The 27,303-nt window shown below is 41.2% G+C and overlaps 1 protein-coding gene across 2 annotated transcripts in view; it reads right to left on the reverse strand.

Annotated features, from left to right (window-relative positions):
* Positions 1–3,147: 3,147 nt before the first annotated feature.
* Positions 3,148–27,303, reverse strand: part of grik2 (glutamate receptor, ionotropic, kainate 2) — a 340,023-nt gene continuing 315,867 nt past the window's right edge. The window contains exon 18 of one of the 2 annotated variants that reach the window (XM_082550857.1): positions 3,148–5,589. In XM_082550857.1, coding sequence (XP_082406983.1) covers positions 5,336–5,589 — 254 coding nt within the window. In that variant the 3' untranslated portion in view covers positions 3,148–5,335. The remainder of the gene's footprint in view (positions 5,590–27,303) is intronic. The other variant, XM_082550858.1, reaches the window with a different exon arrangement.

Raw genomic sequence — 27,303 nt, forward strand, 5'->3', positions numbered from 1 at the left:
CTCTCTCTCTCTGTTCCTCTCTCCCTCTCCCTCTCTGTTCCTCTCTCTCTCTCTGTTCCTCTCTCTCTCTCTGTTCCTCTCTCTCTCTCTCTCTCTGTTCCTCTCTCTCCCTCTCTGTTCCTCTCTCTCTCTCTGTTCCTCTCTCTCTCTCTCTCTCTGTTCCTCTCTCTCCCTCTGTTCCTCTCTCTCTCTCTGTTCCTCTCTCTCTCTCCCTCTCTGTTCCTCTCTCTCTCTCTGTTCCTCTCTCTCTCTCTCTGTTCCTCTCTCTCTCTCTGTTCCTCTCTCTCCCTCTCTTTTCCTCCTTCTACATCTAATCAGACTAAATGTTTATTTTTTTTTAGATTGATAAATATAAAAAACATATTTGTTAACTTTCAGAGTAAAGAGAGAAACTATCTGTATTTCTTAATTGCAAAAGGCCCCAAATTGTATTCAAATTGAGCCACACTTATGGAGCTCCACGATTCTTCTCCTGGTGTTTTGGTTGACATCTCTTGATTTTCCCATGTCACAGAAACAGGCTCTGTGTTTTGCCTTGCTGTGCCACCGATTTACTCACATGGACTCTACTAACCAATCAGAAGCTTCTTCAGCTCAGAATGGAATCGTCTGTAGTTTTCTTATTAATTAACAATAAACTTAGTGTACATGTGATCCTACATTTGATGAAAGTGATAAAAAAAATAGAAGCTCTGTCTCTCTTTATTCTGACATTTAACTAATTCAAAAGATATTTCAATATTTATCTAAAACAAAACAAGTTTACTCTAAATTGATGTTGTACAGTAAAAAAATGTCCATAAAGTGTATGTAAATATCTGGTTTCAACTGTGAATATCCTGCTGTGTATTGAAATTCCTCTTGTTTTGCATAGAAATATACTGAACAACATACAAAGCATAATATATAAAATAACAACTGTTTTTTCTTTGAAAGAAGCCCCTTATGTCCATTCTTGTATATCAGTGCATTACTGAAACCGATTTATTTAGCCGTGGAGGGAAACAACTGAAAATATGAAATAAATACATGTAAGCTAAGACTCTCTAAAGAAACAGCATTGTTGTTGTTCGGGTTTTCATTTCACCATTTGTTGATTCACTCAAATAACAAGTAACGTAATATGGGTCAAGTGATCAGTTTGACATCAATCTTTCGTGATGCACCGTATTTACATTATTTGTACAGTACGAATGATTTGCTTTGGTACCTGCTCAAACTTAAGTTCTCCTCTGTCTACCTGGCTGTGCTTCTCCAACAGGCAGCAGCTACCCCCGCCCCCTCGCTCAGTCGCTTAGTGCCTGAGCTCGGATCATACCAATATTAGGGGGGATTTACGCACAGTCGTAAATCCCCACAGTGTTCACTATGTGCTTCGAATATTGTGCGTAGGTTTTGTTTTATACAGTTGTCAGTCAGGCAACTATGAAAAAATTACACTCCAAAAGACCCCGGGCTTCTGAAAAAACAACCGGGGCTCAAGCCCAGTAAGCCACCCCCTGCTCCGCCACTGATCTGAGCTCTCCTCCCTCTTCTGGACATTCCTAGGAACAGCAGAGATACTGTGGATACTGTTAGAGGACCCGAGCTTGAAGGATAAAGACCGCCCACAGAGGTGAGAGGGGATTTATTTATTTATTTATTTATTTTAAGAAGGCTCTGTCATCACAAGAGTTCAGACTGTGGGATGTATAACATTAGTTTTGAATTGGACCTCCTGGTTCTTTGTTCAGCTTTAATTTACAAGGTTTTAGAAAGAACACTATCAGAAATTGATTTAGAAGTAGCTTTTCCACTCAGTATGTAATAGTCACAATGGTGTGGTGTCTCTTTAATGTAACATAAGTCAAGGGTTTATGATGTCATTAGTGTGCGCCACTGCCCTCTCTGTGATTTATGGGAGCAACAGGCTTGCACACATCCTCCAACCACACACCCATATTTTGTTGTCAAACTCCATTGCAGTTTATTTCACACCTCAAACATTTAGTAAACAATTAAGCAAATAAAAGTAAACTGCAATAAATTACAGGTAGTAATAAAATAAACTACTAACTCTTTTTACGCTACGTCCACATCTACACGGGTATTTTTGAAAACGCAGCTGTTTCGTCCACACGTAAACGGTGTTTCGAATCACCGAAAACTGAGATTTTTTAAAACTCCTCTTTTACATTTATGTTTACAACATCAAAGGTATGTGCCTTTTTTCACGTCACGCTGTGCACCACGTTATTGTTTACATGAGATGAATTGCAGAATAGCAGATAGAGACGAAATACTGTTAATCTGACTGTCTGCAGGTTTTACACGCTTACATACACACGAAGTTACTGTCCCTCCATTTAGAAAGACAGAGGCGTCATGGTGTAGTTGTGTCCCCCCCCCGCTGTAACTTTACTGTATAAAGAGCAAACATCTCCAAAATGTCAGGAGCAGTTAGTCATTACAAGAAGTGTTTGTGAACTAAAAATCAAGAACGTGGGATCCTGTTTGTCCGTGATTTGAACAGCCCAGCACGTGCTGCTGATGCAGAGGAAACTAATCCTGCAGGGAGACCTACCTCGGCACTCGTGCAGGTGAAGCCAAAGGGCAGATTTGCTTCACCATATTTTCTAGTCTTTGGCTTAGAATGAAGTTGGTTTGGAAACATATTCAGCGACGCTTCATCTCCTGCTTTGCGTTTGTGTGGGCGCCCCTGTCAAAAACCTGTCCATGTTAGCAGTGTCCAAGCATTTTTTTCTTTTCATACCCCCCCCCGCCCACACCCACCCACCCACCCACCCACACACACACACACACACACCCACACACACACACACTGCAATGGCTGGGCCTCACACTTTGGGAACCTCTGGTATAACCAGTGACAGCAGTATCTCAGAGGATACTGCTCCATTGACGAGCCATTACTTCACAAAGAGGTACTTCCTTTTATGACATGTAGGTTGTTGAATATAGTACAGGTGTTCCTCTGCATCTTTAACAAGTCTGCCAAGTGGGGTTATTCAAAATAAGACCCAGCTTCAATACCACATGATCATTTTTTTTACATTGAATTCACACTGTGCAGTGGCATTTTTGTCGAGCTCCTGCCCTGTTTTATTCATCAATTAACATTCAATAAACTCACAGACAAGGTAAAAGTTATGAACACATTTTGTTTTATTTTCTTTAAACTTGTGCATCAACTTCAAAGGGTAAACTGTGTGCACTGCATCTTGTTTTTATAACAGGTTCAAAATTATTTAGTTGTCTTTATAATTCTTCTAAATACATCTTTTCCTTTTTAAAACCATTTACACAGCTCAGCACTGGATTCTAGCAATCTATAATTAATCAGGGGTGAAGAATAAAAGAATCATCAATAATCTTCCTTTTTAGCCAACATTTTAATTTGCTCTTACCAACTACCATTCTTCTTCTGTGTGAAGTAAAAATATCTTTCTTTAAATATGATTCCTTTACATGATAAAAATAGTTTCTTTTTTTCTGCTTCTCCAAAATAATACAGTGTCACTGAAGCTTTACCATACTGCTCTGTGTCTCTGTTGGAGAGCATAATAATAATTAGTGCGAATCTGTTCCGTTGAGGATGGGTGCATGATGGGCTCTCAGGGGTCTAGATGTGTGTGTGTTTTGTGTTGGTTCTTTTCTAGTGTACAAAGCCTCCTGAACTACCAGCCGGGAGCTTCACCCCTTGGCCGTGGATGACACTCGTCTTAGTGTGGTTTGTGTTGGTAAAAATCATTACAAAATTTTGATACTTGTCATACAAAAACACCTTTTTCATAGAAATTGCATTTGCACAAGTAACTGTGGAGATTTGCTGTGAAAGGAAGAAAGCCACAAAAGTACAAAGTTAAAATGGAGGCCATGCCACTGACCAGTAAAATAAAATAAGAATAAAGTAAATAACACAAAAAACAAACAAACAAAAATGCAAAAAGTGTGTGTCCCCATACAGTGTTGAAATGAAGTGTGTTCACTGCAGCAATGAAAAATCAGTCCAAAGAGATATAAATAAAGATCTTTATAAAATAATAATTAATAAATAAAAACAATAAATATCTTGAATAAATAGAATTTATGTGTGGTGTGACTGCTGTGGATTTAGACTTGATGAGCCGTGCCTACACCTACCAGGGTTTCTTTTTATTGATGTTAGAGGTGTTTTCAGACAGTGAGTGGATGCCTCCAATGAAAACACGGCAGGTTCCACTCTAGTGGGAGCACACCACTGTGTGCTGTGTGACCATGGAAATTACAACCAAGCAAAAAAGAAAATATACAGGACAATATTTTACAGATACTGGGTCATCTAAATGAAACACCTCTACACCAGTAGAGAATAGACATCAAACTGAAAGTACATGGTTTGTCATTCTTACTAGCCAAACTTACTAGAATATTATTATTATTATTATTATTATTATTATTATTATTATTATTATTTATTATTATTATGTTATACGGCTAATCACCTTTAGCCACAATTCAAGAAAAAAACGACACTTGTTTAGAACAGCAGCCTATGGTTTAAAGGCTGGTCGAATCAAAGGGAGCATGGGATGTTGGAAAACAAGTTACTCCACCTTCATAGAGTAGTTTCTGGAAAGGGACATAGAAAGCGCACTATACTGTATAACCTCTACTTCTGCAATTTCTCCATATAGTTTCTAAAAGTCACCTCCACCAGCAGATTAGAAAACAAAAGTGCTAGTACTCTGAAAAATAAATACATGATATCGCTTATTGCCTGATAGATGATATACAATAAAACCATTTTTTGTGTCAGTCGGTATTGTGACTAAGGAATGCCTCTGTGTACATTGTAATCTCGTCATGCTCTTGTCGGTTTGGGTTTCATTTAGCCTGTCAAATCTTATTCTACAAACTTAGTTCCTTGTTCACCTAGTTAACATCTCTATACTGGCTCACAATCTGTTATTGGTGTTGTTTAACCAGCCCATTTTGAGCTCTGTGGTGAAAGACTAAATAAGTAGCAGCTAAAGAGGATAGGACCAGTTTTTTAAAGGATTCTTCTGTCCCCCTTCAGGTTAATTTCCAGACTCTTCTCAACATCTGGGTTTTGGAAGTCTGGACAAGCTGATAGTTTTCCGTCTTTCTGCCTTGCCAAGTTGGTAAGTGTAATGAGGTAACACGCTGAAATTTCACCCAGAATCAAGTTATTTCCACAGGAAATATTGTAGAATCTCTTATCCCTAGCTAATTATAAACAAACAAGAACAATATGTCGTCAATATATTGCAAAGCACTTCTGCTCTATCTTCAGAGTAATACAACTGCCAAATTTGCCCCCCGAGCAACACCCCTACCATTTACCCGCAACCTTTTTCCCAATGTCTCTGCACTCCGTCTCACTACCAGAAAAACGGTAAGAGATGGACTGAGATTCCCATTTTAGGCCATGGTCTCTTTGCCTGGCAGTCTGCGGTCGTTGAAGGTGTGCATGTTGATAACCTCTTCTGTTTTCACCATTATGGGTCGCTGGGGCTTGTGTTTGAGTCGGCGCTGGCACTTGAGGGAGACTCGCAGTTCTTCCACCATGGCACTGCAGAAAGACCTCTGCAAAAGAAGGAAAGAGAAAAAAGAAAGCAAAATGGGTTTCAGGGCACTTGCCTTATCCAAATGTAATGGTTAAAAGAACAAGGCTGTTTTCCCTGTGGGCAACCTCTTTTGTAGCCTCGTCCAATCACCAGACACCATCTCATCCCAAAGTTGTCATAAATGGTAAATGGTCTGTATTACTTAGTCCCTAAGGGCCCCAAAGCGCCTTACAATACATTCAGTCATCCACCTATTCGCACACACAGGTGACGGCAAGCTGCATTGTAGTCACAGCTGACACTGGCGCCACCGGGCCCTCTGACCACCACCAGTAGGTAACAGGTGAAGTGTCTTGCCCAAGGACACAACGACCAAGACTGTCCGAGTCGGGACTCAAACCAGCAACCTTCCGATTACAAGATGAACTGCCAACTCTTGAGCCACGATCGCCCCAAGGGTAAAATATATAGTGCAGAAGGCCTACAACATAAGGTATGCATGATGGGACCAAGGAAAAAATTGGAATGGAAAGGTGCAGGTACAATGGCATTTTTGGTAATGGAATTACTCAATACTCTGTCAGAGTACATTTGTTTAAAGATTTGAAGCTGTTGCAGCATATTCAAGGCTTTTTATGCATGGTGATAGATGCCGAAAAAAATTCAGCTTCTAATCTAAAAATAAACCAAATACATCACTGAAAAAGCATCTTCAGTCATAGATTGCATGTATGATTTAAGGTCTGTGATTTTTTATGTTGATTATATTTTTCTTTAATCTTTATATTTCCCACTCGCCCTATGGTTGGTCTCTGTTCTTCAAGTTTAGGTCCTCTACCACAGTACTTGGAACTGTGTTCTGGACAGAGAATTGGAATGGCCACAAATAATCATATGCTTAGTGAATATCTCAGGAAGCATAAACCAAAGAAGCAAGAGGAGCAAGAAGAGGAACCATCACAGAAGGACAGACCCCGCCAGGTAAGTACCACCGACAGATAAAAGAACTGGCTGACATAGACAAATCCTATCAGTGGCTGGACAAAGAGCTGGACTGAAAGACAGCACAGAAGCGCTAATGATGGCAGCACAGGAGCAAACCCTAAGCACAAGATCCATAGAGGCTGGGGTCTACCACACCACAAACTTTCCTTTTTGCTAAAGCATATAGTTAGGGCTGGACCAGGTGACCCTGAATCCTCCCTTAGTTATGCTGCAATAGACGTAGGCTGCCGGGGATTCCCATGATGCATTGGGTTTTTCCTTTCCAGTCACCTTTCTCACTCACTATGTGTTAATAGACCTCTCTGCATTGACTCGTACCTGTTATTAATCTCTGTCTCTCTTCCACAGCATGTCTTTATCCTGTCTTCCTTCTCTCACCCCAACAGGTCGCAGCAGATGGCCCCGCCCCTCCCTGAGCCTGGTTCTGCCGGAGGTTTCTTCCTGTTAAAAGGGAGTTTTTCCTTCCCACTGTCGCCAAAGTGCTTGCTCATAGGGGCTCATATGATTGTTGGGTTGTTCTCTGTATCTATTATTGTAGGATCTACTGCACAATATAAAACACCTTGAGGCGACTGTTGTTGTGTTTTGGCGCTGTGTAAATAAAATTGAATTGAATTGAATTGAATTGAATAAAGTCATCCCCACTCTCATTTGCCTTAACCAGACTGGTATTATTAAATGTAGACATTGTTGCACTAATACCCACAAGCTTTTCAATTTAATGCAGCTATCATTTATCAACAAATCTAACACCTTAATTTTACCATTAGGTGCAGAAAAAGTATTTTAAAGATTTCACTGGAAATTTCTCATGTTTCTCACACTTCGTAAATTTGGGTTTGGAAAATCCTTTATTTACTGTATTAAGGGACTCTATTCTACACCAACAGCCACAGTCACCACCAATGGGCTGATTTCATCAAGCTTCATATCCTCTTTATCCATATCTCTGCATTGTTCGTTGACCACTAGCAGCTGCACTAAGACAGAATGAAAAGATCAGAGGCAATCGGACAAATACATGAAACATGAACATGAAACGATTCTTTATTCATGAACATCATGTCCACATATTGTGATTACTGCCACTAGAATTGACATTGACTCGGATGAATTTATCCTCAGCAACAGAGGGGACTCTTGGTCTTCCTTTCCTGGGGTGGGCCAGTTTCGTTGTTGATAGCTTTATAGTTTTTGCAACTGCACTTGGGCACACATTCAAAGTTTTAGCAGTTTTTTGGACTGACTGTATCCCGATGAAGGATTCCTGATGAAGGCATTTAGGGTCCTGCTGGTCTTGTATAGTTCTAGGCATTCCAGGATCCAGGTGTCGGGCATTGAGTCATAGGCCTTCTTGTAATCAATCCAGGCAGTGCACAGGTTGGTCAGCCTGGTCTTACAGTCTCGGGCAACTGTTCTGTCTACCAGTAGCTGGTGTTTGCCAATTCTTTTCTGTGCCCCGCTCATGTATTGAAAACCATGTGCCTGTTCATCTTAGCCGCTATGATGCCTGACAGTATCTTCCATGTGGTACTGAGGCAGGTTATTAGCCAGTAGTTGGATGGGACCGGTTCCTTAGGGGGGGTTCGGGACTGTCCAGTCTTCAGTTAGCCATTCTGGGTGTCTCTCATTGATTAGCAGCTGTGCTGCCAGATGCTCATGGAGTGCAGTCAGTTTGGTGCTGTTTAACTCTTCATATGTGTGTGTGTGTGTGTGTGTGTGTGTGTGTGTGTGTGTGCGCGCATGTGTGTGTGCGCGCATGTGTGTGTTTGTATAGATATTATTATATTTGCTATAGCTTTATTGTATTACCGTATATGTTTGCATGTATGTAAGTGTGTGGATATAACTGTTGTTGCTCTTACACCGAGGTTCCTTGTACATTATATGGACTACACTCACTCCTATATCCCCCGTGTTTGCATCATCTGTGTTCTTAAGTCGTCGTGTCCTTGTACTGGATATGACTCTTCTAAGTTGTTGTGCTGTTTTGTTTGTAAATAAAGTATTTAAAAAATACATAAAAAAAGAAACCAACATGATTCAAACCGCTTTATGGCACCATGTTATGCATGGTGGCCAACATCACAGTAAGAATTTTGGGTGAAAGTTAATTTGTTGTTATTAGTAATTATTAATAATTATTATAATTATTAGTATTAGTATTACCGTATATCAAAACTATAATCTTCAGTTGCTACTGGTTAGGTGAACCTATAAAAGAAAAAAAAACATTTTGGGTAAAAATACACAATCTGGTACTTAAACCACATGTTGGAGGGCAAACTCCCACCCTCAACAATCTTCTCTTCAATTATTGGTCATCACATTCATGATCCTGTTCCAGTTGAGACACCAACAGAAAGCATCTTGTACAGTCGTACCTAGGGATGGGTATCGAAACCCGGTTGTTGTTGAGAACCGGTTCCCACTGTTTCAATTCCTTGGAATTGTTTGCCATTTTTGCAAACGATTCCCTTATTGATTCCAGTCGCCCCGAATGACGTCACCACGTTGCGGAGCGTCATTTACCTGGCAGGAAACACGGCGCCTAACGCTCAAAACTTTGATTATACTTTACGAGAACGGATGACAACAGGGCGACTTGCAACACTTGCAAAGTAGATATTTCCTTTAAGCTAGGAAACACTACGAATATGCAAAAGCATTTGCTCACAAAACACGCGATGACCTTAAATGAATGTCGTGTTTTTAATTCCGCTCCGGACTCGTGAATCTCAACCCAGCAGCAGCGGTAACGTTTGCACGTCCTCTCCCGTTAATGCGGCAGGTAAATAATCAACTAACAGTGCATATTATGTTAGCGCGATCTGCCTTATTACAAAACCTGCCATTACTGTGCATTTAGTGACCATGATGAGAGAGACAGAGTCTGGCTCAGATGCTGGCAGTTCTCGCTGCAGTCTACCGGTAGCATCTCCTTTCAGGCCAGGATAGACGAATGTCACCGAGCAGTGACTCAGTTTGTGGTCAAAGGCTTTCAGTAAGTGAATGTGTTTAATTGTAGGCAGGGACATTACTGGATATTCTTGTGTAATTGCTACAGAATAATTTATGTTATACTTTGTTATTGCTACAGAAGAATATTTATTTTATTATTTTACATTTACAATATTTTTTCCTGGGGACCCTGTGACACCCCATTGAAGAGCCGTAGGCTGTGGATCTCTTAAGATCTCACTGTTGGGTTTGTAAGGCCATGTTACTCCTAAATTTCTATCTTGTTCAAAGAGAAGCTATAAAACAAAGTTCTAAGCTAATCGACCTTAGTGTTCTCCTTTTTTAAAAATAATCGATAAGAGAATCGATAAAGAATCGAATCGTTAAACAGAATCGAAAATGGAATCGGAATCGTGAAAATCTTATCAATACCCATCCCTAGTCGTACCATTGAACAGGTTATGTGGGCATAATAAGAATAATGGGATGCTCATAATTTATTAACTCATTTGAGGTGCTGACTGCAAATGGGGATCAATTCTCACCTTAGTGTCTAAGTCCAAAAACGTTTTTTATTCTGTTGAATAAGAAACTGAAATACAACGTGCAACCATAAATAAAACCATTCATTCATGTTGGTTAAGTAACAGATACAGCAGATTAATAGACTGCTATTTATATTGCTTTTCTAGTCTTGCTGACCATTTAAAGCGCTTTCAACTACAAGACATATTTACATTCATACAATACATACATTTATATCTAACACTCACACACAGGAGTTGGTGATGGATCCACCAATCTTCTGATTGGCAGACAACCCAGAGCTGCCCAGTATTTACTTATCCCTATTTTACAGTGGTATGCAAAACTTTGGGTACCCCTCATGATTTTTCTTCATAAATAATTTTTTTGTTTGGATCAGCAATTTCATTTAAATTTATCATATACCAGATGAACACAATTATATTTGAGAAGTGAAATAATGTTATAGGATTTGCAGAAAGTGTGCAATAGTTACTTAAACTATATTAGGCAGGTGCATAAATTTGCATGACACCTCTTTTTAATAGTTTGAGCCCATAGAATCACGGTAAGGATGCCATATTCACGTCAATTCCACCAATCAGAAACTGCAAGGCAAAAAACCTCATGTGGCCCCAAGGGCGTAGATTTGGCGTGGACGGAAGGGACATGTCCCCACCAATATCCAGCGATTATTGAATTGTCCCCACCAATAATTTGATCTCTTCGAGTAAAGAAAAACAAGAAAAAAAACGATCTGTCAGCGTCTCGTTCACCCAGCGGAGCAGAAAGAGTTAAATTACGTTCTCTACTGGAGTCCTACGTCATGTGACAAATATGGCCAATGTGATTGGCTGAGCCTTTCAGGGAGCTCTGTTTAGTTTTAGCAGCGGCAAACCTGCGCTGCGAGGAGGAGAGGAGGACGGCAGCAAAGAGGAAGAAGCTGGATATAAGAAAGTGTTTTTCAAAGAAACCTGTGAGTCACTTAAAGCCAAGTTCACTCATAAAATGTGTCACAATAACGTTACAGGCTGTGCTAGGCTTTGGCCCACATCAGTCTGAAACTGTATGTAACCATGAATAACATGTTTGGGAAACTAACTGCACAACAGGCAGCACTATTAGTTCTCTCAGTCTCAGAGCAGCATTTCTAATTTTGATTGAAACTGTCAGAGAAAACGGAGCCTCGAGCAGCCAGGATATTAGTTTATAGAGGCTGATAAAATAATATGTCTAACGTTAAAATGTTGGTGACACAATAATTTCATCCTAATGGTGCTGACATATTCATAGGGTTCATTTTTGAGACAAAATATCATGAGGTAGTCATGATATGCAAATATTCCAACCAACACAAAGCTCAGAGAGCAATGGTGACACAAGATCACAGGTGAAATTGGATGATGAGTTGTTGGTTCATGACTGTATTTGAAGCACGTGTGACTGCATGTATGTGGAATGTCTCACTGTTATTCATCAGGTGACAGAGGCAGCTCTGCCATGTTGTAGCTCAGACAGAGGTGAAGAGGTACGGAGCCCCGCAGGGGACATGGGAGAAAAAAAAATTAAGACTGACTTTTGCGAGATCTCGCAAAACAAACTCGGGATCTCGCAAAAGTTTTATCCGCCAGTTTTTCGACCTCCCGCCAGCTCGAAGCCGACCGGGAGGTCGAGGCACGATGTGCCGGGAAAGCGGTGTTCTTCCCGGCTGTAGTAGGTCTCGACCTCCCGTTAGCTTCGCGCTAAGGGTGTCAGATCTCCAAAAACGTCAGAGCACTTTTGCAATATGTGATGTCTTGTAAACCGAGCAGGTATCTGACGTTTACACAACTACATTCACGCCTCAAAATATCTTAAAAGTGTATTTTGTGACCCAGAAAGAGTAATATTACAACTAAGTAGCTGCCGCCATTGTTGGAATTCAACTTTTGCTATTGCAAAATCTCGCAAAAGTCCGTCTTAATTTTTTTTTTCTCCCATGTCCCCTGCGGGGCTCAGTAAAGAGGCGAGGTCACAGGTGACTGACTGATGATTCGGTGCTGTAGATTAACTAGTATTTATTATCATGACAGTTGTTAGGCTGCTGATGTAAATTGATTCATTAGTGTATATTTGACAAAGAATCTGAATTGACATGTCTCACTTTTTATATGGCACGAATCCATGTGTTACTTTATCAGGTGGCAATATGTCCTAGTGCAGTCAGAGGGGAAGAGCCAAAGGTGAGGCACATCAAGCACAGAATAATAATTGTAATGTGAGGATAAAACGCATTTTACTGAGGCTAAAAGAAGCTTCAGTGCTCTCAGAAGACTAAAAACATGGCTAAGGTCAACAATGACTCAAATGAGATTAAACAATACTGCTGTATGTCCACCAGGAGAGACTGGACAGCATAGATGTAAAACAAACATGCCAGCAGTTTATCTCAGTTAACGAAAATATTCATAGATTTAAATTTCTCTACAAACAGTTGGTCTGGTCACAGTATACTCAATGATGCTTTTAGTGTGCTCTGTAATGTCTGTTCTCTTACCATTGCTGGTATGGATTCCAAAAAAAAAAAAAAAAAAAGTGTGCGTATGTATGTACATATATGTACATGTGTGTGTAGATATATATGTATGTATATGTATGTGTGTTTGTTACTTGTAGTTATTACTGCCTGTTACCTGTGGTAATGCAATTTATAATTTATATATTCTGTATTCAGTTATGAAGGCTCTAATTGTTGTTTGCGAGCTGCCGTTTAGATGCTTGTATGTGCCCGGGGCTGTTGATGGGTCTGTATGCAATGATGGGCGTAGCTGCGGGAAGTTTGTTTTTTTTGTTGATGAGTGAGTATAAGGGTGGGATTTAATAAGTTTTCTTCGTCCCACTCCTTTTTCAGGCAATTTTTGTTTTTTGTTTTGTGCATTTTATGTTCAATATAGGTATTTGTTGTGCCTGAAAATGAACAAATAAATGAAATGAAATGAAATGAAATGAACGAGAGGAGAAGGCCTGTGTTTGGCTGCTTCACATAGTGGACATTGAGTTGTTGTGTGGGTCACCAGTAGTCCATGTCTGTTGCTGTAACAGTAGTTCATGCTTAGAATGAAAAAATCCCAGCTCACTGAGGGGCCAGGGCCTAAAATGTTGCATCATTTTGCTGAGAGATCTTTTACTTTGTGGTCATCTTAGACGAGTAGTTTTATGGACAAAAACCAGCAGGTCATTCAGTGTTCCCTTAGTGCTAATGTGTCAGAGATGTTGGTGTAACTGAAGTAATGCTGTTAAGTCCTTAAAGTCATATTCTTTTATTGTCATGACTCTATTTTTATTTTTGTATGATACCTGATTTATAAATATGGCTGAAGTAAACTAAAGTTTAAAATACTTAGTCAGTCATTTGTTTAATAGTAATTTAACATTATATAATTCACATGTAAAACCATGAATTGTAATTTTAAATGGTTTAAAAGCAGGTAGAATAGCATATGTAGGCAAGTATATTTCTCCTTTTTTGTTTTTTTATCAAGAAGCAAAGACAAAAAGGGAAAAAAAAGAAACAGGGCAGGTTCGATGGTTGAATCGTCCGTCCACACCAATGCCAAAACCAAATCTACGCCCTTGTGTGGCCCTAAATTTACGACACATGGCGTAATCCAGTCACACGTCTCTAACTGGGCTGAAAAGTACAATTGTTGACGGAACTGGCTCTGATGCGTCGTGCTAGTGCTGCCATTATCAGGAGCTACAGCAGCCAACGGCTAACAATGATAAACAACGGAGGAAACCAGTCCGCTAAGTGAATTTCTGCCTTAGCGGATACACAAAGCTTGCGTTTTTGTGGTCTTCTTTTGCGGCTGGTTCACTGAATTGTAGAGCGCGGTGAAACTTGGAGTTTTTCGAATCTGTGAAAGCTTTGCCAACTACCCAGGTATACCTTTTGTTATTACATGAAGTCGGGAGAGATTGTGGCTTGGTTGTATGTGTTTAGCGGACTTTTGCACTTTACGTAACTGCTCTTTTAATCATTGCTTGTTCTCACTGTGTTTGTTGGTTGTAGAAATTGTTGATCTGAGCATTTAGCTGAGATACTAAGGTTTCTGTGGATACCACACATGTCGATATATGCATGAAAAAAGTCATGGAGGGTTGCATACCTCTTGAGACCCAATGCCGCTGAAGAAGCTTAGCACTTTATCTGACACACACACACACGTACACACACGCATGCTCATTTTCATATATTAGTGAGACAATCTAATTGGCACAGTGATTTCCCTAGCTAAATGTAGATAAATGTAGTCAAGCTTTATTAATAATTAGTTATTGTAAGTGAAAATTATCCAGAATTTCATGAAATCTATTTTATTCCCCAAATGGCCCAAATTGGAGTAGCTGCTAATCTTTAGATTAGAATAAAATAGAAAGCCTTTATTCTTACAAGACATTCTTACAGGTTCAGGATTGCCACTCCTGCTTAGTGCATTAGCGCTATCTCCCAAAAATAGTTTAGATGAAAATGGGCTTGAATCAACTGGAATTGTATCAAGTGTGAAATGTAGTTGTCAAATTTCAGATCTCACAATATAATCTCCTTTTTACCTTTTAACATCCGGCCTTGCCTCTAACCTCTGGTAATATATATATATTTTTTCTATGACATACTGTGAAAAGCATGTAATCTTTGCATTTCCTATAATGGTTTCCTATTGTCCTAAATAATTAAATGAGGCACCGTGGTGCGGTGGTTTGCACGTCACATCACAGCATGAGGGTCCCTGCTTTTAATCCTGTTTGTGGCCTTCCATGTGTGGAATTTTCATGTTCTCCTTCTGCCTGTGTGGGTTTCCTCTAGAAACTCTGGACTGTGGGAGTAAGCTGAAGACATGCAGGTTATGTTAACTGGTGATTCTAAATTGGCTGTGAATGAGAGGCACATAAGATACTTACAGTTCATAATTTAGAGCAAACATTGAGGTTAGCTATAAGTACCTTATAATCTCAAAGGCAAATGGGAACCATGAAGAGGCTTTGGGGAAAACTGCAACCATCACTTACCTGCAGAGAGTAAGCCAAGTCCTGAGAACTCAGTTGAATCTGAAGAACAAGGTCAAGGCAATCAACACTTCTCTTATTGGTCATTAGATATCCTGCGAGGATAGGTAAACAAGGAAGGTCTTTACCAGCATGGAGGGTTTCACCTGAAATCCTGCACCCTGAGAGGAGGTTGAAGACCCATGAGTATCAAAACCACTATCCAGGAAGGAACGGCAAAGATCCATGAGTACATCAGGAAGATGGCCACAACTGACCATGTGCTTAGTAAATACCTCAAGCAAAGCCAACCCAAGAAGGAAGAGGAGTAAGAAGAGAAACCATGATAGAAGGACAGGTCCCTGCGCAGCATATATCACCAGCAGATAGAAAAGCGGCTTATACGGAGAAATCCTACCGAAAGCTGGACTGAAAGACAGCACAGAGAGACTACTAACGGCAGCACAGGAACAAGCTCTCAGCATAAGATTGATAGACTCTGGGATCTACCACACCAGGCAAGACCTCATGTGGAGGCTGTGCAAAGATGCCTCTGAGATAATCCAGTACATAACAGCAGGGTGCAAGATGCCAGCAGGCAGGGCATACATGGAACGCCATAACCAGGTAGCTGGCATAGTATACAGGAACATCTTTTCTGAGTATGGCCTTTTGACCCAAGGTGAAAATGAGATATGCCCCCTAGAGTGGGTGAGACAGACCAGCGGAGGCCTTTGTGATACATGTAGCTATAATAAATGACAGCAACATCAGTAAGAAGGAACTCAAGAAGTACCAATAATGGCCAAGAGAGGAAGTTGGGAAGATGTGGAGGATGAAGGTAACAGTGGTCCCTGTGGTAATCGGAGCACTCAGGGCAGTAACCCCCAAACTGGGGGGAGGGGTTCAAGCAGATCCCAGGAACAACATGCAAGATCTCTATCCAGACCCAAGCTTGAAGGTTCATTAAATGACAGAAGTGTTATTACGCTTGACAAACCACTATAGCTGAAATGCTGCATAGCACTTGCTATCTCAGATGAAGTGCCTCTCCACATTAAAGGAATGGAAAGGTCATTAATCCAATGTTCAGAGCAGACATTGAAAACAAAAAGGAATATTTGATCTGTGTGGCTTATTTAGACCTGAGTAAGTAAATAATGGTTAATAAAACTGTAAATCATGAAGACATTTTCTGATGGATATTGTTGTTTTTATCTCTCACTCTTGCCTCTGGTTTTGAAACAACCTGCTGATCAACTGGGAAAGTTTATATCTTCCCTTGTTTTAATTATTTGAATTTCATTTATATAGTGCCAAGTCACTACAGCAGGTGTCTCAAGGCTCTTTATATTGTAAGGTAAAGACCCTACAATAATACAAAGAAAACAGAAAAGCCCAACAATCATATGACCTCCTATGAGCAAGAGCTTTGGTGACAGTAGGAAGGAAAAACTCAATGTTCACAGGAAGAAACTTCCAGCAGAACCAGACTCAGAGAGGGCACGCCATCGGCCGTGACCGGTTGGGGTGAGGGGAGGAAGACTGGACAAAGACATGCTAGGAAAGAGAGACAGAGATGAATAATAGCTCATAATTAGATGCAGAGAAGTTTAAAAACACAAGTGAGTGAAAAAGGTGACTTTTAACTAATTTAGGAACAACAAGTAAAATGGTAAATGGTAAATGGCCTGTATTTATATAGCGCCTTACTAGTCCCTAAGGACCCCAAAGCGCTTTACATATCCAGTCATCCACCCATACATTCACACACTGGTGATGGCAAGCTACATTGTAGCCACAGCCACCCTGGGGCGCACTGACAGAGGCGAGGCTGCCGGACACTGGCGCCACCGGGCCCTCTGACCACCACCAGTAGGCAACGGGTGAGGTGTCTTGCCCAAGGACACAACGACCGAGACTGTCCAAGCCGGGGCTCGAACCGGCAACCTTCCGATTACAAGGCGAACTCCCAACTCTTGAGCCACGATCGCCCTGCAGAGCGAGAGCGAAGTGCTCTACTAGGGTGATATGGTACTACAAGGTCATTAAGATAAGATGGGGCCTGATTATTTAAGACCTTGTATGTGAGGAGCAGGATTTTGAATTCTGGATTTAACAGGAAGCCAAAACAGGAGAAATCTGCTCTCTCTTTCTAGTCCCTGTCAGGACTCTTGCTGCAGCATTTTGGATTAGCTGAAGGCTTTTCAGTGAGTTTTTAGGACTTCCTGATAATGAACAGTCGTCCAGCCTAAAACTATGAACTGATGCATTTGATGTGCAACTAATCCATGAACTAGTTTTTCGGCGTCACTCTGAGACAGGATGTTTCTAATGTTATTGATACTGTGCAGATGGAGGAAAACAGCCCTACATATGTGTTTATCGTACACATTGCAGAATCTTGGAGTTGTGTTTTGACCAGGACATGTCCTTCAAAGTGCTACTAGAGGCCAAGGTAATGCCATCGTGCATCTGGTTAGATACCATATTTACTACCTAGTTGGATACCAAACAGACCCCTGGGTCCACTGTTCAGGCTGCTAAACTAAACTCAGTCATATTCCAGAAGAGGTGGGGCCTGCAAGGCTACGCAGAGCTCCCATTGTTAAAAAATCAGCGTAGGCGGAGTAAACATCCAGAATGGGCGAACTGTGCGAGTCCCCTCACCCACCGGCTCCATGACTCTGCAATGCCTACTGCAATTCCTGGGATCAGAGACTGGATTTTTTTTAAACACAGGCCGATCCAGACTTTGTTCCACAGATCAATTGAGTCATTGTCATTTATATGTACCACACATTAGGCAGCACTAAAGAAGCTCTTTTCCCAAAGTTGATTAATATGCAAAATATTTTTTTCATTTTCAGATACAATTGTTCAATTAATGTTTGTGTTTCTCATATCCGAGAGTTTTGGTTATACTGAAGACAGTTTTCAGCCTTATTTCTATGATTTGTACTTTTGATTTCTACAATGCTAACACTATATTTGTTGTGAATCAGACCTTCCTAAAAAGCAACCTTTGTAATGTAATACATGTATACAGGTATGCACGTGTAGATCTACAGTGGGGCAAAAAAGTATTTAGTCAGCCACCGATTGTGCAAGTTCCCCCACTTAAAATGATGACAGAGGTCAGTAATTTGCACCAGAGGTACACTTCAACTGTGAGAGACAGAATGTGAAAAAAAAATCCATGAATCCACATGGTAGGATTTGTAAAGAATTTATTCGTAAATCAGGGTGGAAAATAAGTATTTGGTCACCTCAAACAAGGAAAATCTCTGGCTCTCACAGACCTGTAACGTCTTCTGTAAGAAGCTTTTCTGTCCCCCACTCGTTACCTGTATGAATGGCACCTGTTTGAACTCATCATCTGTATAAAAGACACCTGTCCACAGCCTCAAACAGTCAGACTCCAAACTCCGCCATGGCCAAGACCAAAGAGCTTTCGAAGGACACCAGGAAAAGTATTGTAGACCTGCACCAGACTGGGAAGAGTGAATCTACAATAGGCAAGCAGCTTGGTGTGAAAAAATCAACTGTGGGAGCAATCATCAGAAAATGGAAGACATACAAGACCACTGATAATCTCCCTCGATCTGGGGCTCCACGCAAGATCTCATCCCGTGGGGTCAAAATGATCATGAGAACGGTGAGCAAAGATCCCAGAACCACACGGGGGGACCTGGTGAATGACCTGCAGAGAGCTGGGACCAAAGTAACAAAGGTCACCATCAGTAACACACTACAACGGCAGGGAATCAAATCCCTCAGTGCCAGACGTGTTCCGCTGCTGAAGCCAGTGCACGTCCAGGCCCGTCTGAAGTTTGCCAGAGAGCACATGGATGATACAGCAGAGGATTGGGAGAATGTCATGTGGTCAGATGAAACCAAAGTAGAACTTTTTGGTATAAACTCAACTCGTCGTGTTTGGAGGAAGAAGAATACTGAGTTGCATCCCAAGAACACCATACCTACTGTGAAGCATGGGGGTGGAAACATCATGCTATGGGGCTGTTTTTCTGCCAAGGGGACAGGACGACTGATCCGTGTTAAGGACAGAATGAATGGGGCCATGTATCGTGAGATTTTGAGCCAAAACCTCCTTCCATCAGTGAGAACTTTGAAGATGGAACGAGGCTGGGTCTTCCAACATGACAATGATCCAAAACACACCACCCGGGCAACAACGGAGTGGCTCCGTAAGAAGCATTTGAAAGTCCTGGAGTGGCCTAGCCAGTCTCCAGACCTCAACCCCATAGAAAATCTGTGGCGGGAGTTGAAAGTCCGTGTTGCTCGGCGACAGCCCCAAAACATCACTGCTCTCGAGAAGATTTGCATGGAGGAATGGGCCAAAATACCAGCTACTGTGTGTGCAAACCTGGTAAAGACCTATAGTAAACGTTTGACCTCTGTTATTGCCAACAAAGGTTATGTTACAAAGTATTGAGTTGTATTTTTGTTATTGACCAAATACTTATTTTCCACCCTGGTTTACGAATAAATTCTTTACAAATCCTACCATGTGGATTCATGGATTTTTTTTCACATTCTGTCTCTCACAGTTGAAGTGTACCTCTGGTGCAAATTACTGACCTCTGTCATCATTTTAGGTGGGGGAACTTGCACAATCGGTGGCTGACTAAATACTTTTTTGCCCCACTGTATATTTATGAGTGTGTGTGTGCGCCTGGTTTATAACATGGCCTCCTCACACACAGCTGGTGGTCCCTGCACCTCAGGTTAGTCTGCGGCAGCCACAGCAGCAGGAGGGAAGAGACGTAAAAGAGGGGGAAGCAGATGATAAGCTGAAGGAGGGACGGGACAGAGAATAAAGATGCAGGAGGAGGAGGAAAGGGAAGAAGGCGACAGCTATGGTAATCATGGAAATTTGACAGATTAACATGAAGATGACAAAGAAATACTCCATTGAGCACCTATGAGGCGTATGATTTAGTGCAAAATTGTGTGACCAAAATCTTTTCTTTTTTTGACAAAGTTGACTTGGGTTGAATCACCAAAAATATAATTTTTGGAAAACTGTTTTTAACTCACACAACTGCCATTAAACACATCACATCTTTTGTGGTTGTTACAGTCTTCTATTAAAGTAGGATTTTCAAGATGTTAATATCTCTTAATAACTCTTAGAAAAAACATAAAAATAATACGAGACATTTACTTTAAAGGAGGTTACACAGCCAACCCAAAAAGACTGACAGACTGATACAGAGATGCAGGGAGACACTGGAAAAGTCTTGTTAACACATGTTCTAGCAGAAATACTGCTGGTTAGCGTCTTCAAAAAGGAACAAACTGCAGCAGATCCAAAGCTGTTTCAGCTATTTGCTTCAAGTCTTTGAAAAATAAAAATACGTATTATGCTACCAGAAGTAGCTCTGGACCAGCAGAGCCCTTATGGTTTATTTTGTTTGGGAGATGGGTGAGTCAGACTCCAACCTAGCTGGCCATGCCGCATACACATGCTCAACCACATTGATGTAATTTTAACATAAGGAAGGAAAATATATTATATTACTTATCTACAACCGTTAAAGTGAGACTCCACTTTTAATGAGGGCGGAGCTTTTAATGCTGTGTTGAGATTTGAAATATATATTTTGAATCTTTGTTGATTATATTCTTTTATGTATGAAAGAAGGCCAGCTTTTTGTCTTTTTGGCCCTAAAGAATCCGAAAGAACCGGAATTAATAGCTGTTTGGAGTCTTTGTATTTCACTGTACTTTGTATTTCCTAGAACCACAGTAAGTAGCCCGAGCTACCATGCTATCTCCCTGTTCATTTGATGTCACATTTATATAGCACATTTAAAACAATAACTGTTGACCAAAGTGCTGTACATTTAAAATAATCAAATGAGACGATCAGAAGCATATTTCCCAAATGTTTGGAGACCTTCTTTTTCACTATTTAGCCTTGTCACAAGTCGCCACATAGCTGCGAGGCATGAATGTACTAAAATAATGTAGAGAGCTGACAGACATACTAAAGAAATCTCATTGATTTGATAGATGAACTGAAATAAAATCTACACATATCTGTAGTTTGTAATAAAAGTATTAAAAATAACAAACATTTGATACACCTGCAAAGTTTAACACATTTTTATTCTAAAAGCACTCTTATATTATTAAAATCAGATCATTATTTTTTGTGGTAATCTCACAAATACATATATAGGGAAGTAACATGCCTATTTAATATCTACAGACACTGTTAAGCGGGTCTATGGCTTATCTCATTATTTAAATGACTAGCTGTTATTTTTTTTCTCCTTTCTATGTTATAGAACAAAAGCAATTATAAAATGCAAATTGCAGGGTGTGCACTGTCAAGCATGTGAAACACAACAAAGAGATGCTTCGCACCACATTTTTCAACTTGACACTTTCAGCAACGTGGGAAGAAAACCGTTCCCATATTGTAAAAGTAGATGGTATTTATTTATATCAGGCGCAACGTAATAAAATATATGGTTATTTTTCATAATGAAACAAGGTGGCTCGTTTTCACAGATTAGCCTGATAATAATTAGCACTGGACTGTGGAGCCACACGCTTTCATTTGAGATCAGGTTAGTTGTAATTTCAACCCATAAGAGAAAGTAAGAGACACAATCTAAATATTCTGAAATTACAATTTTTCTGTTACGTTTCCCAGACATGTTACAATTCTATAAGGGATGGATGGTAAACAAACCAAAGCTGTACAACTGAAACATAAGTTGCCAGTGATGTTCTCTAAAAGAAAACAGAACTCGGTTACCAGCCATAACACGCACACACACAAGCATTGTAGGTCAGTTACAATAAAAACACAATTTGATATAGTTTGTTTAATATCATGTTATATTCCATTAAAAATAATTGTATGCATTTAGGTTTCACTGGATAGCTCTTGACCTAACAATGTTAAACAATTTTATTTTAAGCAAGTGTTACTGTTTCGTCTAAATCGGTGTGTCAGACTCATTTTACAGCCACATACAGCCACACTTGCCAACGTTCAGGGCTCAGAATTAGGGAGACATTTAAAGGGTTTATATATATATATATATATATATATATATATATATATAAACCCTTTAAATATATATATATATATGTACATACATACATACATACATACATACATATATATATATATATATATATATATATATAAATATATATATATATATGTATGTATGTATGTATGTATGTATGTATGTTATATATATGTACACACAAAAAACTTTTTACAGTCTTTATTTATCAGATAAAATAAGTTGAATGTCACTGTTATTATTGTCCGGCCGCAAACAGCGGGGGTGTCCGAATTCAGAGGCAAAAGCAACTTTTCTGTCATTTAATTGTTTATTGCTTAATTATTGTTTGTAGTGTAAATGCCCATTAGGGAGACTGTTCTCAGTAGGAAAAGTCAAAAAGTTTCAGCTTGTACTTGTTTGTGGTGAGCAGCAGATCAAACACGTTAAGTATGATAAATTGCTTCAAGCGCACTTTCAGGCCTGTGAGACTCATTTAGACAGTGGCCTTGGGTCTGTGTTACATGCAGACATTTCTGCATCTCTGCCATTCAAAGACATTTTCTATATTTTATGGAATATTCAACACTCATTTTTCCAGGAAGCTATTTTTTATTCTGTCTTTTCATAAAAGCCTTATTTTTAAGCCTTTACTAATACTAAGGGGAACACACATGAGATTTGAGGTCTGGACAAGTTTGAAACCTTTTGTCCTCCACAATGGAAAATGGCTGAAAATAAAAACGAGTATCACTTCAGCCAGCTCCTGATTCGATGAATTCTGCATTCAGCTTTGCAGTATCCAATATCACCAAGAACATTTTTGCTCGTCTCTCCTGCTCCCCTGTCTCTCTGTGTAGCCGGCCTGTACCACTGCACTTGCTGTCTTTGGAACGTCTGCCCCTCTTCCTTCTTTCACATAATGATATGATCCCAGTCGGTCGGTGAGCACATCAAAATAATGTTCACCCTGCTTTCATGGATTCTCAGCAGGGCTAAAGATTTGGCTCCCACATGGACCGTAAGTTTGACACCCCTGGTTTAAAAGCAGTCTAGCAAACCTAAACGACAGCGTCTTCATTGTTGTATACTTTAATGTAATTTAATCCATTGCATATTTACAAGCCAGAACACATCACAAGTAGCAGTGACATTTCTACCCCCCCCCCCCCCCCCCCCCCCCATACAGTATAAAGTAGGTTAGCATATTGCAATTTGAATATAAAACTTTAATGTAAAAAGTCGTGCCTTGTAGGTTTCTTTCTTTTTTTACCTTCTTCTAGGTGCATAAATCGTCTTGTTCGGGGAAAAAGTATTAGGTGTTTTGTTTTCCAAAGTTAAGACATTTTTCAGTAATGCAGTAATGTAACTAGTTACTGTATTAGAGGTACAATTATAAACTTATTCACTTATCTGTCCCCCGGGCAAAAAGCAAAAAAAATGAACATTGAATGTGTCTTGTTTTTTCTGAAACGTCTGCACTACAATCACATTGCAGATGATTTTGTTTCATTTGCAAAGAGGAGAGTGTGGAGCGGTCTACATCTTTTAGGAAAGGAGAGATATGGACCATACTTTTGTTTTTATTGCCTTGAAGTACAAGACTGTGAAAAGTAAAGTGAAAACTCATCAGGGACAGAAAGAACTACACTACACAACTAACACAACATTGGCCATTTGCAAGCATGTGCACAAACAGCATGCTAACACAAAGCTTGCTAAGAAACCAGGGTGAAGTTGAAGCTGAGTGTGCTAATCCCAGCCAAACAGTGATGAGCTTTCAGGCTTGTGATGCTGTAGGCTCCATTTCTACTTTTGCATGTTTCTACATTAGAATCACTGTGGTGATCTCTTTGAATCTTTTGACTTGGTTTCAACTTTTCCTTTGTGTTACTGATTAGTGTTCATACTTACTGTTCAACCACTACATTAAGATCTTATGTAAGCCCCTCATCGGATAGGGTTTTGTGTTGGTATGTTGGACTGTATCCTAGGAGTTGTATTGTTAACTGTTATGTGGCAATGCATTTCAGGTCATGCAAATGGAGTAATGCAAAAGTAATGTACCAAGTAGTGTAACAAACCACTTGTTACACTACTTGGAATAATTAAATAATGTACTGTGTTACTTTTAAGGAATATAATAGTAATGTGTAATACAATTTTTTCCTGAGTAACACTAATAATAATGTTTATATGTGCTCTAATTACCCCAAATAAATATCTAAATATATATTTAATTTTTTTGCTACATTGATAACATTCAAAATTTAGTAAATAATAATACAAATTTTCTTATTAATTCCATATGTTGTTTGGAAAATGACACAATACTTGTTATTCTGCCCTGGTCGACGAGTGAATTTTAAATCAAACCATCAACAGTTGATTGAAATGCAAACTTGCTTCTTTAATCCAAGGGGTTTAACAAACGGACGGAGTTAACCCGTTTAGGGATTACCACCATTTTCTCACAATTTTCAGATCCTCAAAAGTAACTGAACAATTGACTGACAGTTCCATAGTGACTGATATTTTCTTACTATTCCACAACAAATGTCCTGGGTCTGAGTGACCTGAGCAGTTATGGACTTGTCTTGTATTGTATGTATATTTGGTGTTGCTGTCCCGCTTCTCCCTGTTTGCGCATGTGTGTATGTGTTTCTGCGGGCGCCTTCAGGCCTGGTGTGTGTGGCTCTGCTGGCGAGCTGGCCACACCCGAAGCTCCTGCCACACACCTGCTGCTGATCAGGCCTCGTCGGGGGAGCTACTTAGGAGAGTCTTGGACCTCCCACTGACGCGGGATCACGTTAGTCACCCAGTTTAGGTTTAGTCGTTGAGTGCATGCCTGCTATTGTTAAGTGTCCTGACAGCTGCGGCTATGGTTTCCTGCAGGAGGAGTGTGGGAGGCCTGAAGAGCAGCGAGCACCAGGAGTGCCAACACACGGGAGCAGAGAGCACAAGGAGGACACGACACGGGAGTCTGGGGAAAACACGGGGATTTATTGTTGTTTTGTACCATACACTGTAAATAAACGCACTGTTGGCACACAGAGCACCGCGCCTGGGTCCTCCTTCCCTGCACCCCCACGGTCTGCCAGCCAGACCGTGACAGAATGATCCCGCCGAACATGGACCCAGCGGACTCATCGGAGAGGTTCAGGAGGGAGGTGACGGATAAAGTTAATAGACTCTGCGACCTATGGCTGGAGGCGCATGAGGAAAAATTTTGTCGCGCCATGGAAAAGCGGCTGAAAGAGTCGCTGTCTTGCTTCCCTTGGGTATTGGATACGCTCTACCTGATCGTCGCGGACTTTCTAGTTAACACGCTCCACCTCCACTCGCCTACTCAGGCTGCTCTTCAGCCCGACCAGCTGGTGGATCCGCAGCCTGACACGGCGGCCCCGGCATCGTCAAAGAAGCGACGCTCGCGCCGCCGGCACTCTTCACTGCAGCCGGACTCCCGGACTTCACAACAGCCGGCTGTGGTAAATTATAAGGACAATTTTTCATTTTTCACTCCATCTGTTTGTTTACTTAGGAACTGTGAGACTGCCAAGCCTGTAATTCAGGCAGCCGCCCAGTCTGTAGCTAAGCGGTCTGCAGTTCAAACATCTACCCCACCTACAGCAGCCTCCACTCCACTACCCACTCCAGCAGCTCTGAATGCTGCTGGGAGTAAAATGAACTCCATTAGTGTGTTAAAGTCTTTCCCTGTGACGGTGGAAATGGAAGGGGAAGAAAGAAAGAAGAGGGTAGAAAAGATTGAGGAGATAGAGAGTGCTGTTAAAGATTGTATCTCGCTGCCTTTACCCAAACTGACTGCCTGCACTGCACAGCCCCAGCTGCAGCATCCCGGGCGGCCGTGCGCCCTGTGCAGCCTGCCTGAGGCCTCCACACCACCCTCAGGCTCACTGTCTGCTGCTGCCACCCTACTGACTGCTTCTCTCTCTGCTCAACCGATTGCTGTTGCTGTGCCACCATTCACTCCAACATCAGCACAGTCTGCAGTTCAGCCATCTGCTCCATCTACTGCAGCTCAGCCAGCCGCTCAAGCACCTGCTCAACTTCCTCAACAAATATCACTACAGTCAGTAGCTCTGTCTCTAGTACCGTCACCTGATCTATCGCTAACATGGCCAGCTGCCCAGCCTCTAGCCGTAGCTCAGCCAGCTGCCCAGCTAGTCACTCAGTCTGCTGCCCAGCTAGTTGTTCAGCTGTCATCTGTTCCACCTTCCACATCCACTACTCTGCCACCCCATCCACCGCCTGCTGCTGACGTGTCACCGTCATCACCGCCAGATGAGGAGCTCAGCGAGCCGGACCAGGAGCCCGTGCCGCCACCAGAGGAGCCCGACGAGCTGGTGGAGTCTGCATCGCCACCAGAGGAGCCCTGCGAGCCGGAGCAGGAGCTCGTCGAGCGGGAGGAGCGCCAAGAGATGGAGCGATGGCCTGTCCACTCAGAGAACCTGTGTCACAATGTAACCAACAATTCTCTATCTTGTCAAGACTATCTCTTCATCTTACATGTTCTGTTTAAATGCAACTCTGAAAGACACACAAGAAAGAAACCAAGCAGACACAACTGTCCACATCTTGGCACTTCCGGTATGATGGCGCCTGTGTTTGCCGCTGCCGGCCGTGGTTTCTCTGTGCTGTTTTTTTCGGTCTTTTTGCTTTCGCTTTTTGTCACTAATGTGTTGGCTGCCCTTGTCTATGATCGCCTGACGCTATTATCCATCCGATCCTCTATGATAAGTCAAGATGCCTTATCCTCCTGCGGTATTTTCCATCCTCCACTGCCGACACCGGTGTCTGGATCTTCGTTAGGTGTCATCAGTGGCGCCTTTCTGTGTCCGCGCAAGTCACGGAGAAGGAGAGGAAAAAGAGCAGGTGTCCAGGTAAAACTCAGACTGTTCTGGAAGCGGGGACTAACTGTGCCTGGATCTATGAGACGGCGCTACCTCAGGAGTGTTCATCCAGACTCTCCTGTTGTTTGGCCTTCCATCCCCGCGGTGAGTGGAATTTATGAACGTCGCGGATCAAACTCTCTGTTTCTTCGTCCCCTAAATCGGGCCGCTTCTGTTAATAATATGTCTTCTACTTCGCTGAGAGTGGCGCTTTTCAACGCTCGATCAATGACTAATAAAACGTTCCTGCTGAAC

The sequence above is a fragment of the Aulonocara stuartgranti genome (assembly GCF_965226115.1).
Source record: "Aulonocara stuartgranti genome assembly, chromosome: 11".
NCBI classification, from domain to species: Eukaryota; Metazoa; Chordata; class Actinopteri; order Cichliformes; family Cichlidae; genus Aulonocara; species Aulonocara stuartgranti.